Below are 16356 nucleotides of genomic sequence, written 5' to 3' on the forward strand. Positions count from 1 at the left end.
GTCTTTTAATCCTCTACCTGTATATTGTTTTCTTCCACATTTTAATTGTATCTTTAGCTCATATCTACCTTTTCATTTTTAAAAACCAGTGTCCAAGAAATAAGTTCAGAATGACTGAAGAATTGTGTGTTACTTTGAAATTATTTTTTTATTTGTTTTTGGCTGTGCTAGGTCTTCGTTGCTTTGCTTGGGCTTTCTCTAGTTTCAGCGAGCAGGGGCTACTCTTTGTTGAGTGCACAGGCTTTTCACTGTGGTGGTTCTCTTATTGCGGAGCACAGGCTCTAGACTTAGGGGTTCAGTAGCTGTGGCTTGGGTGCTCTAGGGGCTTAGTTGCTCTGCAGCAGGTGGAATTTTCTTGTACTAGGGATTGAACCTGTGTTTCATGCATTGGCAGGCAGATTCCTATCCACTGTACCACCACAGAAGTCTACCTTGAACTTTTATTTTATTTTTAGTGTGTAATCTTTTTATTAATTTGAGAAATTGTGATTAAATACAAATAGAGTTATCATTTAAATCATGTTTAAGTGTACAGTTCAGAGGCATTAAGTGCATTCATACTGTTGTGCCACCATCATCATCATCCATGAATCTTTTCATTGTGCAAAATAGATACTCTATGCCAATTAAGCAAAAACTCCTCATTCCTCTCCCCCTGCCTCAGCCCCTGACAACCACCATTCTTTTTCTGTCTCTACAACTTTGACTCTTCCAGATACTTAAATAAGTGGAATCACACAGTACTTGTCTTTTTGTGACTGGCTTATTTCACTTAGCATGATGTCCTCAAGCCTCACTTGTGTTATAGCATATGTAAAATTTCCTTCCCTTTTCAAGCTGAATAATATTCCACTGTATCTATATACCACATTTTCCTTATCTAGTCACCTACTGATGGACACTTATGTTACTTCCATGTTTAACTATTATACACACTGTTTTGCACCTTGCTTTTTACATTAGCAAAGCAACTTGTATTTTTTTCTGTATCAGTATCTAACGAGTCTCCTTTGTTTCTTGTCTTTTCTTTTATCCTTTTCTTCTTGTTTTGTTTTACAGGTGCATATTTCAGTATTTGTACAAGCTTTAGTTTCTTTAACCTGTTCCCTAAAGCTGGATATTAAGATTGTTTCCAGTTGGTTTTGTTTGTTTTGTTTTGTCTTGTTTTGCTCTTACAAACAATACTGCAATGCAAATATATATAATTTTGCAGTTAGTGTTGATCCAAGATATACCAATGGATATACCAATGACCTCGTTCTGGCTTTTGAAGGAAGGTTTGGGTCTGTAAGCGGACCTGTGTGGACCATTCCTAGGGGCTCACTTCTCTGCTCCTGAGCTGATCCATTGGGATCACATCCTCCCTCCCTCTCCTTACTTTGGTGCTTCTATGTAAGGTACAAACTTGCAAGATTAGTCCCACTATTCCTACATTTCTCTAGGGAAGAACTGACACTCATGGGAGTTATAATGCAAGTAACCCTCTGCATTTCAAACTGATATTTTAAAAATGTTTATTGACTATGTATTAAGCAAAGGGAAATAAACTGACCTATTAATAAAATTATCTATTTTTTCTTTATATTAAAAATAGTGGATTTATTATCTTTCATTTCAGTCGCTCAGTCGTGTCCGACTCTTTGCGACCTCATGAATCGCAGCACGCCAGGCCTCCCTGTTCATCATCAACTCCCAGAGTTCACCCAGACTCGCATCCATTGAGTCCGTGATGCCATCCAGCCATCTCATCCTCTGTCGTCCCCTTCTCTTCCTGCCCCCAATCCCTCCCCGCATCAGAGTCTTTTCCAATGAGTCAACTCTTTGAATGAGGTGGCCAAAGTATTGGAGTTTCAGCTTTAGCATCATTCCTTCCAAAGAAATTCCAGGGTTGATCTCCTTCAGAATGGACTGGTTGGATCTCCCCTCAGTCCAAGGGATTCTCAAGAGTCTTCTCCAACACCACAGTTCAAAAGCATCAGTTCTTCGGCGCTCAGCCTTCTTCACAGTCCAACTCTCACACACATACATGACCACAGGAAAAACCATAGCCTTGACTAGACGGACCGTAGTTGGCAAAGTAATATCTCTGCTTTTGAATATACTATCTAGGTTGGTCATAACTTTTCTTCCAAGGAGTAAGCGTCTTTTAATTTCATGCCTGCAATCACCATCTGCACTGATTTTGGAGCCCCCCAAAATAAAGTCTGTCACTGTTTCCACTGTTTCCCCATCTATTTCCCATGAAGTGATGGGACTGGATGCTATGATCTTCGTTTTCTGAATGTTGAGCTTTAAGCCAACTTTTTCGCTCTCCTCTTTAACTTTCATCAAGAGGCTTTTTATTTCCTCTTCACTTTCTGCCATAAGGGTGGTGTCATCTGCATATCTGAGGTTATTGATATTTCTCCCGGCAATCTTGATTCCAGCTTGTGCTTCTTCCAGTCCAGCGTTTCTCATGATGTACTCTGCATATAAGTTAAATAAGCAGGGTGACAATATACAGCCTTGACGTACTCCTTTTCCTATTTGGAACCAGTCTGTTGTTATCGTAGCTATCATTTTGTTTTGTACAATATGAATTTGTGTTTTTCCTCAGTTTTTCCATTATTGATATCATTATCCAGAAATACTAACTAAATGTGCTGGTAACTCATAAGATATAGTTACAAAGTGTTGGGTTGGTCAAAATGTTCATTCAGATTTTCCCAATAGATGTTATTGAAAAACTCAAATGAACTTTTTGACTAACCCAATATTTTTCAAACCATGCTTAATGATTTTCTGGAATTCATGTAACCAAGATGTTTCACACTTTCAGAAACCTGTTCTTTCTCCAGCTTCCTTTGATAATTTTCTGAACCAAACAAGGGTTAAAAGTAGACAACTTGCTATGCTTTCAGTTCAGTTCAGTCACTCAGTCGTGTCCAACTCTTTGCGACCCCATGAATTGGAGCACGCCAGGCCTCGCTGTCCATCACCAACTCCCAGAGTTCACTCAAACTCACATCCATCGAGTCAGTGATGCCATCCAGCCATCTCATCCTCTGTCGTCCCCTTCTCCTCCTGCCCCCCTTTGTTAAAATTTTCAAAAGCAATACACTTTTCTAATGGATATGATGTGGTAGGTGTGCATATGTGTGTGTGTGTGTGTTTGTGTGCATGTGGTATAAGTGTGAGGAGGGAGAAAAAGAGAGAGAGAGGGATGAGTGTGAAGTTTTTGAACTGAACTGAAAGCATGAAGTTGCCAATTACTGAGATAGGGAAAGCTTATGGAAGGGGCATCATATTATGGGAGTAAATTAGAAATTTGATTTGGAATATGTTAACTTTGAGATGTCTCTCCAGATTTAAATGACAAGAAGTTGGTTGGATATACAAATCTTGAGTTCAGGACAAGTTCTAGACAGAGTTAATGTATATAAAATGCTTAAAATGATACCTCTTTTTGTTCAGTGGCCTAGCCGTATGCAACTCTTTGTAACCCCATGGACTGCAGCATGCCAAGCTCCTCTGCCCCTCACTATTTCCTGGCATTTGCTCAAACTCATGTCTATTGATGATATCAATATTGATACATTCAATAGTATCAATGATGCTATCTAACCATCTCATCCTCTGCTGCCCCCTTCCCCTTATGCCTTCATCTTTCCCAGTATAAAGGTCTCTTCCAATGAATTGGCTCTTCGTCTCAGATGGCTAAAGTATTGGACCTTCAGCTTCAGCATCAGTCCTTCTAGTGAATATTCAGGGTGGATTTCCTTTAGGATTGGCTAGTTTTCTCTCCTTGCTATCCAAAGGACTCTCAGGAGTCTTCTCCAACAGCACAATTCGAAAGCATCACTTCGGTGCTCAGTCTTCTTTATGATCCAACTCTCACATTCATATATGACTACTGGGAAAACTATAGCTTTGACTATACCTTTGTCAGCAAAGTGATGTCTCTGCTTTTTAATACACTGTTTAGATCTGTCATAGCTTCCTTCCAAAGAGCAAGTGTCTTTTAATTTCATGGCTGCAGTCACCATCTACAGTGATTTTGGAAAGTGAAAGTGTAGTCGCTCAGCCGTGTCTTATTCTTTGCTACCCCATGGACAAGAGTCCACTAGGCTTCTCTGTCCATGGAATTCTCCAGGCAAGAATACTGGAGTGGGTTGCCATTCCCTTCTCCAGGGGATCTTCCTAACCCAGAGACGGAACTCAGGTCTCCCGCATTGCAGGCAGATTCTTTACCATCTGAGCCACCAGGGAAGCACAAGCAAAAGTGATTTTGGAGCCCAAGAAAATAAAGTCTGTCACTGTTTCAATTGTTTCCCCATCTATTTGCCATTAAATTATGGGACCGGATGCCATGATGTTAGTTTTATGAATGTTGACTTTTAAGCCAGCTTTTTCATTCTCCTCTTTCACCTTCATCAAGAGGGTCTTTACTTCCTCTTCACTTTATGCCATTAGAGTGGTATCATCTGCATATTTGAGATTGTTGATATTTCTCCTGGCATCTTGATTCCAGTTTGTGAGTCATCAGCTCAGCATTTTGAATGATGTACTCTGCATTTAAGTTAAATAAACAGAGTGACAATGTATAGCCTTGATGTATTCCTTACCCAAATTGGAACCAGTCTGTTGTTCCATGTCCGATTCTCACTGTTGCTTCTTTACCTGCATGCAGATTTCTCAGGAGGCAGGTAAGGTGGTCTGGTATCCCCATCTCTTTAGAATTTTCCACAGTTTATTGTGATCCACATTGTGGATCTCCAGTGATTTTTCATTTTATTCAGAAACAAAGGTAAAATGTTTACAATGTGCCTACAAGGCTCTCTGTAATCTGTTTCTCCCACCTCAATGTCTTCTACTTGAGTGATGGTAATGCTAGTTGCCATAACAAAAAACAACACACTACCAGTGGCTTAACCCAACTGAAGTCTGTTTTCTGTTCACCAAACAGTCCTATGGGGGTATTCTTGGTCAGCTAGAGCCTTTCCTCCACATAGCTGATTCAGAGACCCAAGTTTCTCTGTCTTCTGTTTTGCCATTCCTTAGAATCTCTGAATTCTCTACTTCCAGCTGGTGGAAGGCAAAAAAGAGAGATAGAAAAAGCCTCATTTGTTTCTTAAAATTTTAATTAATTAGTTAATCTCATTAGCTTCTTTTTAAACTTTTATTATTTTTTTGACATATAGTTGATTTACAATGTTCTGCCAATGTCTGCTATACAGCAAAGTGACTCAGTTATACACCATGTAAACATTCTTTTTAAAAATATTATTATGCTTTTTTACTATGGTTTATCACAAGCTGGAATCAAGATTGCCGGGGGAAATATCAATAATCTCAGATATGCAGATGACACCACCCTTATGGCAGAAAGTGAAGAGGAAATAAAAAGCCTCTTGATGAAAGTGAAAGAGGAGAGCAAAAAAGTTGGCTTAAAGCTCAACATTCAGAAAACGAAGATCATGGCATCTGGTCCCATCACTTCATGGGAAATAGATGGGGAAACAGTGGAAACAGTATCAGTTTTTGGGGGCTCCAAAATCAGTGCAGATGGTGATTGCAGCCATGAAATTAAAAGATGCTTACTCCTTGGAAAGAAAGTTATGACCAACCTAGATAGCATATTAAAAAGCAGAGATGTTACTTTGCCAAAAAAGGTTCATCTAGTCAAGGCTATGGTTTTTCCAGTGGTCATGTATGGATGTGAGAGTTGGACTGTCAAGAAAGCTGAGTGCCGAAGAATTGATGTTTTTGAACTGTGGTGTTGGAGAAGACTCTTGAGAGTCCCTTGGACTGCAAGGAGATCCAACCAATCCATCCTAAAGGAGATCAGTCCTGGGTGTTCATTGGAAGGACTGATGCTGAAGCTGAAACTCCAATACTTTGGCCACCTCATGCGAAGAGTTGACTCATTGGAAAAGACTCTGATGCTGGGAGTGATTGGGGGCAGGAGGAGAAGGGGACAACAGAGGATGAGATAGCTGGATGGCATCACTGACTCAATGGACATGAGTTTGGGTGAACTCTGGGAGTTGGTGATGGACAGGGAGGCCTGGCATTCTATTATTCATGAGGTTGCAAAGAGTTGGACACGACTGAGTGACTGCACTGAAGTGAAGCACATCTTCTCTCACTCCTTCCACCTCCAACACCCCCTAGCTACCCTAGCTTTTTTATTGCTCCTTGACCACTCCAGGCACACTTTTGCCTCATGCCCTTTCCTGTATTTGTGCTGTTCTTAGTCGCTCAGTCATGTCGACTCTTGGCGACCCTATACTGTAGCCCCCCATGCTCCTCTGTCCATGGGGATTCTCCAGGCAAGAATACTGCAGTGGGTTGCCATGCCCTTCTCCAGGGGATCTTCCCAACCCAGAGATCGAACCCAGGTCTCCTGCATTGTAGAATGAGAAGCCCAGGAGTATTTCCTGTATTTACCTTCCTTCAGATGTCGATTTGCTCTCTCTCAGATCCTCGGTGCTGAAATGGGTGCCCCAAGTTGCTGCTTATTAAGAGTATGTTATGGGGACTTCCCTGGTGGCCCAGTGGTTAAGAATCCATCTTGCGATGGAGGGGACATGGGTCAGATCCCTGATCAGGGAACTAAGATCTCACATGCCACAGAGCAACTAAGCCCGAGCCACAACTACTGAGCCTATGTGTCACAACGAAGATCCTGTACGCCATAACTAAGACCCAGTGCAGCCAAATACATAAATAAATATTAAAAAGAAACATTGGTTCAACAAAAGAGAATATTATGTTCCAGATGTTTAAATTCCTTTCTTCATTCATTAAAAAAAATTAAGAATCTTGAAAGCAATCTTGTGGGGGTAAGAATGATTATTCCCATTTCAGAGAAGTTAACTGATGTACCTCTGCTCACATAACTAGCAAGAGTGGAAGTGAGGATTTAATCTAAAACAAGAGTACGCAGCTCTGTTGTTTTCCTCTGAATCTGGAAGAAGCAATCACTCTGCCAAACATATTTCCTACTGGAAGGAGATCACTTTACAGTTGAATATTCTGGGCCTCTGAGCAGTTACATTTCCCAGGGCAAATTAATACAGTCTTTTGTTTCTAACTTGTTTTATGAGTTCAGTTAGTGGGAGAGGTCTCCTAGCACCTGATCACCCTGGACACATTGGATAAAAAGTTTCTAGATTTCAAACTGAGAATAATCAAGCCCTTTTTAAATCTCTTCTTCCACATGACTCTCAGAGTGATCATTCTAAGATGTAAATCAGATCTTGTCACTCCTCAGCTTAAACTCCTCCAGTTTACCATTCCTCTGACACAGGGTAAATTCTTTAGCCTGGCATTTGAAGCCTTTCCAGCTTTGTCCTTCTTCTTTTTCCCTGGTTTCATCTTTTAATTCTGTCTTCCAGAGAAATGAATTACATCTTGTTGCTCCTATGTAACCATTTTAACCTGTCACTCCCTGTGTGTCGTTGCACATGTTGTCTGAAACATCTTTCCCTCCCTGTTTTACTTGAGATATTTCTTTCGGTCCTTTGGAACTCAGGTTGGATTATATCTCCTCCTGGAAGCCTTCCCTGACCATCACCCATCCTGGAAGGATGCTGCTTTTCTGTGCATTGTAATACATTCCATGTATTTTCCATAGCTCTCTGAGCCTCCTCTCCTGTCTGTGTCCCCAGCATGCAAGACAGGGTGAGGCACCACCCTCAATGCACTTTGTAAAGCTACCTTTTCTGCACTTTTTTTTCTTACTGGTTCAGGCAGGTTACATACAAAGAGGATCAGGTGCCATGGTTCCAAGTAATGTTGGCTGTGACCTCCAAGTCACCGTCCCTGCGGGAACCAATACTTGAGAGAGGTACCCAGGAGAGAACTCAGGGTGAGCCTCTGGGGAAGCCAGCTGCCTTCTCAGGCCTTTAGCAGCAGCCTGTCAGAACAGACCCTAGGCACACCTCTTGTTGGAATAATAATATAACCTCTAATATTTATTGAGTACCTTCTACTTCCAGACACTATTCTGATCATTTAACCTGTATGAGCATTCATTTTATGTAATCACAAGAAACATGACTGCTGGCACCTGGAAACGGTCCAAGGTCACACAGTAAATGATAAAGTCAGATTTCAAATCTGAGCACTGTTTCTAGAGCCAACTAGAAATAACCACTATACACATTGCCTTCTTGATTTCTGATCTCCAGTTTTCTGCTTAGATTCTGTGGGAAATCAAATCGGAGGGTCCCAATCCAAGTACTAGGAAGCAAGTTTCTCTCCTGGTCCCCCACTTCTCTCAGGAGAACTCGCTTAGGGATGGAACTGAGAATTGTCAGAAGCAGAAGGGGAGCTCGCAGTGACAGGGGCCTCTGGAGGCTCTAGGAGAGAGAAGGGCACAACCATGGCAAGGGAAAAGGCCTGCTTGGAGCGGGGGTGAGAGGGCAAGGACTGATCACAAGCTCAGGATTCCACTCCAGCCTTTGTCTTTCAGAGTTTACGTAACCATGGGGAAAGGCCTCGCTTCTTTCTGAGCCTTAGTTTCCCCATTTATAAGCCAAGCGTAAATACAGAGCGGGCTGATTCACCTCTGGCGAAAGAGGAGACATCCCCAGCTCTACTAGAGAAAAAGCCAGCCATGGACGTCAGGGAGCGGGGCTGAGGAGAAGACTGTCTGCGGTTTACGCCGCTGGGCTTCCTAGAGTTAGGATGAGCTGGGCTTCCTAGCTCAGTCTTAAGACCTATTCCTGAGACAGAGCCAGGCGAGGGAGGAGGTCGTCGGACCTTTAGTGGGAGGCGGGGGTGGGGGCGGAGCATGGGCCAGGGGCCAGGCTCTGAAGGATGCGTCCACTCATCCCGCACCTCCGCAGCCCTTCCTAACGGAGTCGCAGCCCCGAGGGGGTGGCGGATGCGGGCGATCCAGCAATTGCCTGCCGCGCTGCGGCGACCGCCTGGGAAGCTGCGGCCCGCCAGGCCAGAAGAGCATCACGTCATCCTTTCGGCGAGGAGCCCGCCCCCTCCCCAACGGCGCCTGCGCAGGCGCGGCGGGAGGGAGCCGCGGTGGGGGGGTTCTCCTCAGCGCTTTCCGCCCTTCTCCGCGCTCGCTCCGGCCGCGGCGCTCTGGGCTGGCGACAGCGGCCGCGAAGCGGAGGGGAAGGAGTCCAGGATGCGGCGCGGGGCGGCCCGGTGCCCCCCTGCCCCGTCACGGCAGCCGCGGCGGCCGCGGGGACCGGGCCAAGGCCGGGGGCGGCGGCCGGAGCCGCGATAGCGGCGGCGGCGGCGGGAGGGGCGGCCTGAGGGCGGGCGGGCGCCCGGGTGCGGGGGCTCGACGCTCCGCACGGCCCGGCCCGGCTCTGCCCCAGCGCCATGAGCGGCGGCGGCGGCGGAGGGGGCTCGGCGCCCAGTCGCTTCGCCGACTACTTTGTCATCTGCGGGCTGGACACCGAGACCGGGCTGGAGCCGGACGAGCTGTCGGGTGAGTGCGCGCTGAGTCCGGGGCCGCTTCCCCGCGCCCGCGGCCGCAGGGCACCCCCGAAAAGTCCTCCCTCACCCTGGCTTTGTCCCGGGAGGCGGGCGAGGGGCGAGCGCGGGGAAGGAGGCGTCTGGCTGAGGACGGGAAACGGGCAGAGGGGCTCTGAGCCATAACGGGTCCGAACAGTCCCTGCTCACCGCCACGCTTGTGGCCAGGTCCTCCCGGATGAGGAGGGAAGGATTGTGTTCTCAGTTAGGTGAAGGTTGACTGACTTAGTGTAAAATAAAAGGGAAGCTTGCTCTCGAACACCCGTTAGGGAGGGAAGAAGGCATCCCACTCCTGGTGAAAGTAAGTTCCACCCAGACTTTAAAAAAAAAAAGGAAAACAAAAACTTGGTGAGTTTTATTTGGCCTCCTCCCAAGAAACCTGTGATCGCAGTTCCTCAAAACATTTCTAACCCAGCCCTGGGCTAGGCCCCCTGAGTTGATGGGACGTGAAGTAATAAAGTGAACTTGGGCCACACCAAGGAAGGCGAGAACTCCCTTCGTTCGGGAAAGGGTTCTTAACCCGGGGCCGTGCCGTTTTTTTTTTTTTTTTTTTAACTTGAAAATAATTTATGCCCTTTATGAGACCAGCGTCATTGGTGAATAAAAGGGCAGCAGCCTAGTTGGAGAGCCTGGGTTGCGTAGTGATGCTTCTCAAGTCATCTTTCAAAGGGAAGTGGTGGGGAAGTGAAGATAAGGCCCAGATCAGATCTGACACTAATTACACATGAGTGTCAGAATTGTAAAATCCCGTGAATTCCACTGCACAGGTGTCAGAGTTGTAAAGTCCCCGCGAATTCCACTGCACCGTCATTGGTTTTGGAAAAGTTTTGGTCTGGAGTGTCCAGTTTGCAGGTTTTATGTAGGTGGAGGTTTGTTGTGTCATCCTGCTTTGGATGAGAGAGATTGCTGTTTACTGTTCTGTCATGATGTGTTTACTGTAGAGTTTTTCTCCTGAAAGCGAATATCCTGTTGACTAATTTTCTTTTGCTTCAGAGATGACAGGACAAGTTTTGTGTGTCCCCCCCAACCAGAAAAATTTCAGTGTTTCTTATGAAAAAAAATTAGATGCATGCATCAAAATGGACTTTTTTAAAAAATGATAAATCGATGACCTTTAACAAGGTCAGAGCAAATACACTACTTCCTCAAATTAATAGCAGGTGGAGAAAAAAATCATGAAGCAGTAATACAATTAATACTTGGTCTATTGTTGGGGTAGTTTTAAGCTCTCTTTTTTAGGTCTTTGAATTCCTGTAATCTGATGCTAATTTTTCATCTGTGTTTTCTATTTGTTAAATTTATGACTTTGAGATATAGTTGTTGGAATTCAGTTCATGGTACTGGAGCTGGAAGGATCTCAGAGAAGAAAAGGAGCCCACGAAGGACAGTAACTTGCCTCACTTTGATTCAGTGCCCCTCTTGTGCCATAAACTGCATTTCATTGCTTGGCTGGGATTTTAGAAAACACTAACATGTTGACAAAAAGACTTAAAATGACACAGTTCTCCTCAGTAAAAGAAACTATAAATTGGTGAAATAAACCAGTGTTATTTTTATGCTGTGCTTTTGAGTGTCTATTTGATTTTCAAAAATAAAGAAAACGATTTGCAGATGATAAAGCTTATGAGTTGAATTGGGAATGATTTGATTTGTTGGTGAGAACATGGGTTTGGGGGTAAACATTCTCACTCTGCTATTGACTATCTCTGTGACTGGAGGCCAAGTTATATAACTGCTGGGGTCCTCATCTCTAAAAAAGAGAATTTAAATAAAAAGTGTCTTATCAAGTAGACTCTCAAAAGTGTTAGTTCTCTTTTAGTGAATATCTGTTAATTATCTGGCTTTTCAGGAAGCTAAAATTATATCCTTGTGAAAGCTTATTGAGAGAATAAAGAGGAGGATGAGATGTATAAAATGTGTAAAGAGGGGTATTTTTCTTTTTAACTATGGTTGCAGTAGTGGAATGCCAAGACTGTTTATTCAGTAGATGGCCTTTTGCTAGAATAAGCCCTGATTGAAGGATTTATTTTTTTTCTTCATTTCATTTCTGGTAGGTTGATAGGGGAATCTGGACCCCAGAGGGAATCTTTAAGGAAAACAAAACAATACGAATAGCTCTATGCGGGTCAGTGTTGAAGCTCTCCAGGGTGCATTTTCTCTCTGCCTTATAGCTCCCAAACTGATGATGTCATAGTAAATGAAACTACAGGAAATTGTGAGTTGCACCCAGATTCCCTAGGGAGGTACTGAGGAGTCTATTGTCTCTTCAAACAAATTAAGTTATATACCTCAGATAGATTCTATACTCTTAGTAAGTGAATCCAGAACAAACAGATAAAAAATGCTGTGTTCTTCTAGCTTTATGGAGAAAGATTATAAGATTCCTTCTTTTCTGTTTGCAGCAATAACCATAGAACTTGCACTGTCGAAAAAACACTTTGATCATTTAATTTTATATGAAGTTTCTCCCTGTCACCTCTTCCCCTTTCTTGTAGACTTAAGCATTTAGGCAAGTCATGTAGTTACTTGTTGTGCAGGAACTGAAGAAGATATGAAAATTTGTTTTGCTTTTCTTTGAGTTAGTTGAGGAATTACTTCAAGCAGAAGGAAAGAAAGGTAATCTGTTGGTGAAGCACAGGTCTAGCTAACTGGAAGAAATGGTATCTGCTTGTTTGGGTTTTGAGTTTGTCAAGGAGATAAGCAATTCTGGAAGGAACATTTTTGATTTTGATTTTTACCAAACGTTGACCCATTTTATTGGCCCGTTGTAAGTGGGGAGGCAGATGGTTGTAGATTCCAGTCTCTCTCTCTACCTCTTTGATAGATGGGTGTTCTGGACATCTTCATTTTCGCTTTTTCTTCCTATGATCACCACCAGGTGACTGCAGCAGCAGGTTTACCAGGATATGGGACTCTTGAGTCAATTTTCCCTATCTCTGTCTGAGAGTTAAGTTGCCAATATGCTTATAACCTATTTCTTACTTTGGAATCTTTATATTCCTTTTCACTGACCTGCACCCAGTATTGAGATATAAGTATCCTAGGTTCATGAATCCGCTATTCCAGTTTCTTAAGCTCTGAGTAGTGGGTTTTGTCAAGAATTAACGAGAGGGCTTGGGAACATAGATGGGAAACTAGCCAGTGTCCTGTATGAACCTACTTAGAACACAGTACCCTGAAATCATCTTTTAATATCATTAAAAGAGAAAAAATGGCTCACTGTCCAGGAAAGCCAGAGGACTGGACAGATCTTACTGCTCTTTAACTATATTGGGCAGTGAAGTTAGAACAACAGAATCATGGAACGTCAAACATGGAAGCACCTTTTTTAAAAAAAAAAAAAATGTATTTATTTGGCTGCATCAGGTCTTAGTTGTGGCATGCAGGATCATCATTGCATCCTGCGAGATTTTTTGTTGCCATGCTGTGCAGACTCTCTAGTTGTGGCACGTGGGCTCAGTAGTTGCTCCAAGGCATGTGGGACTTGAGTACTGCCTGGTGAATATGTAACCATCGGACCACCAGAGAAGTCCTTGGAAGCACTCTTAGAGATTATATAACCTGATTTTTACTGATGAGGAAACTGAGGTCCTGAGAAAGTTGGGGAATATTTATCTCACTTGCTACATTTTATCCTTTTTTCTTCTCTTGGAGTGATGTTTTGTATGCTTTGTAGAAATTTGATGGGTGGTAGGGAGACAGTAAAACCTTTGGCAGGAGCAGACATACCATTGTTTTTTTCTAGGGCAGGTTTCTGTTTCATGTTAAGCAAGGATACAGTGTGTGATTAACTAGAGAGGGATTTTTTTTTTTAATTTTTTTTTTAGTTTTTTCTTTTGATGTAATTTCACACCAAACGTTGTCATTCAGTACTATGAACTTTAGTGCATCCTTTTTCCGGACTCAGTGTTAACATTTTGCTCCATTTGCCTTATCGCTTAGTGTGCATCACCTTTCTCTTTCTAATATATAAAAATGTCTTTATTGAGATATGTCTTTTATTTAAAATACACAATTCTGTGTTTTTTAGTATATTCACAGAGTTGTACAGTCATTACTACAATCAATTTTAGAATATTTTCATCACTTGCTCATCACTTGCCCTATATCCATTAGCAGTTACTACCTGTATCCTTCCAACTCCCTAACACCCTAGCTGTAAACACCCACTATTCTACTATTTTTTTTGGGGGGGGGGAACCTTTTATTTTCTTATCACCAAATCAGTACTAGTTCACATCATTATTCACATCCATAGTATAAGAAAAATGTAATCTCTTCATGCAGAAATAGTAGTTAACATTTTGATATAGATTCTTCTAGACCTTTTATTAAAATGAAAGGTACTCTTATTATTGTAATTATAATTTTGTAAAAACAAGTGCTGATGAGTTTGAGAAAGAAGAGAGTTTGAGGGCGGTAGGTTGTTTGGGAACCACTAATCTATCTTTGATCTTTATGGATTTGTCTGTTTTGGACATTTCATACAAATGGAATCATATAACATATGGTCTTTTGTGACTGGCTTCTTTGACTTAGCATGTTTTCAAGGTTCATCGGTGTTGTGACATGTATCCGTACATTGTTTCTTTTTATGGCAGAATGATATCGTATAGATATACCACCTTTTGCTTATCGTAAGTTGATGTACATTTGGGTTATTTATATACTTTTCATTTATTACAGATAATGGTATTGTGAACATTTGTGTATGTATATTTTCATTTCTCTTAGGTATATGCCTAGGAGTGGAATGGCTGGGTTAATGGCCAGTGTTTAACCTTTTGAGAAATTGCAGACTGTTTTCTTAAACAGCTACAGTATTTTACATTCCCACTAGTGGTGTTTGAGGGTTACACTCTCTGTATCCTCACCAGCACTTACTATCTTTTTGATCATGGGTGGCCTAGGGGGTGTAAAGTGGTATCGCAGTGTGGTTTTGATTTGCATATTCCTGGATGACTCAGAAGGATATTTTACTTAAAAGAAAAAAAAAAGCTTATCTCTTCTCGGAGATGGAGTATAAAAAGTTTGATGAGCCAGTTTCAAACAGATAGTCAGTTTAAAATAACCTTAGGTTTTATTTTCCTCTACCAGCCTGGTCAGTTCTGGGTAGATTCTCTTTATAAAATGGTCATTTAATAAAGGCATCTTCTCTGAAGCTGAGACTCTTAGCTGAAGCAAAACTCAAATCCTGATGGCTTACCTCAGGCATTTGTGGATACTTTCAGAGGTCAGGGTAGGAGGAAGAGAGTTCTTAAGTTAGGTCATGTGTTTCCTTTTACAAGGTAGAGCAAATAAGAGTGTTGGAATGGATTGCCATTTCCTTCTCCAGGGGATCTTCCTGACCGAGGAATCGAACCCGGATCTCCCAGGTTTCCCACATTGCAGGTGGACGCTTTACCGTCTGAGTCACCAGGGAAGCCCAAGATATCAGGAGGAGAGACTAACACACAGAAAACAATTACAGAGCAGCCCCAAGGCAGTTTAGAATTATATGCTAAATTTAGTTGGAGAGACTGTGTTCTTAACATAAGAGCACCTACTTCACACACCCTTAGGTAGGGAGGATCACACTGAAGGTAAGTGGATTTCACTTTAATAACACTAGGGCTCTGCTCCCCTTTTCTTAGGAGGAAATCCTGAGTAACAGTGTCTGGTATTTAAACCAAATTCTTAGAATCTGTTTAGCCTTTCCTTCCTTTTGTAGTAGATTATAGATAAAGTTTTTCTAGCCTTGGTCCTCCTTCGGTAATGCCCATTTCCAGTCCTGTATCCTTTTATAAGTCTAGTCCTATATCCTTTTGTATATCCTTGTTTTTTTTGGCTGACTGGTGGAAGATGGACTTGACTCAGCTCCTCAATTCCTATTGCTGTCCTTGGATTTGAATTATTGTCAGGTAGTCTTAGAGATCTCTCAGGAACCTGGGTACACAGGAGGGGACCTATACTTGATATGTTTTAGGTTACTGCTGGATGGGCATAGGACCTTGTAAAAGAGAGAAAGCCTTGCCTTTTGGAAGCTGGTGTCTTCTTGTGGAATTCATTGATAACACACAGGCTATCCCTACTAAAATTTTAGATTTAGTTCTCAAAAGTTTTTAGGTGAGATACTGGTTAAATGTCTGTGTTCTAGATGTTGTGTGATGACTGATTTTAGTTTGAAGTATGTAGAACCCTGGATGTTGGAGTCCTGTCCTGGTGGAAAATGAGGGCATGCGCTGGCCCTCAAGCTATTTTCAGTGTGCTTCTTAGGAGTTGGCTGTGGCTCCAGGAAGTTAGATGGGAGTGGCTATTGTTTAGACCATCAAGTTTTCAAATATTACACTTAGGATAATTGATTGATTCTCATCCATGGGATCTATCATAGTTTACTGTTAAAGAAAGCCAGGTTAGTAATTTGTTTTGTTCTTTAGTTAGATGGGTATTTCAGGTCAAAACTTTGCTAGGCCATCTGTGATGTACTCAATGGACTGACCTAGCTGCATTAATCTAAAATGGTTTCATGGAGTGCTGAGGGGCCTTGAGCAGGGAGAAGATGTGTGGAGGTTCCTCTTATTAAGCTTCATCCCTCTGTGAGTGAGTCCAATTCCTTGTTTTCTAAACTATTCCTAGTTGGCAAAACATAATATGAGTATGAATTCGTTTATCTTGGTCATAGAATCAAAAACTGTCAGAGCCAGACCTGAGATAGTCCAGGTCCCACTTTTGACATATGGTAATGATTAATATTTATAAATGACATAATAGTTTTTAAACACTTTTTAATGTTTTCAGCCTCATTTGAGAATATATTTTTTGGTCCACTGTTCCCCAGCAATTTAGAAAGAACTGTTAGAATCCAGGTCTTGTGTCTGCTTCTCACCATTGATG

The 16356-nt window shown here is 42.3% G+C and overlaps 1 protein-coding gene across 1 annotated transcript in view; it reads left to right on the plus strand.

The window, feature by feature from the left end:
- Positions 1-9051: 9051 nt before the first annotated feature.
- The window catches only part of DENND5A (DENN domain containing 5A), a 95864-nt gene continuing 88559 nt past the window's right edge, over positions 9052-16356 (plus strand). The window contains exon 1 of the mRNA XM_040258410.1: positions 9052-9439. Within this exon, the coding sequence (XP_040114344.1) occupies positions 9331-9439 (109 nt within the window). The 5' untranslated portion in view covers positions 9052-9330. The remainder of the gene's footprint in view (positions 9440-16356) is intronic.

This window comes from Oryx dammah, unplaced genomic scaffold (genome assembly GCF_014754425.2).
Source record: "Oryx dammah isolate SB20612 unplaced genomic scaffold, SCBI_Odam_1.1 HiC_scaffold_17, whole genome shotgun sequence".
In the NCBI taxonomy this organism is placed as follows: domain Eukaryota; kingdom Metazoa; phylum Chordata; class Mammalia; order Artiodactyla; family Bovidae; genus Oryx; species Oryx dammah.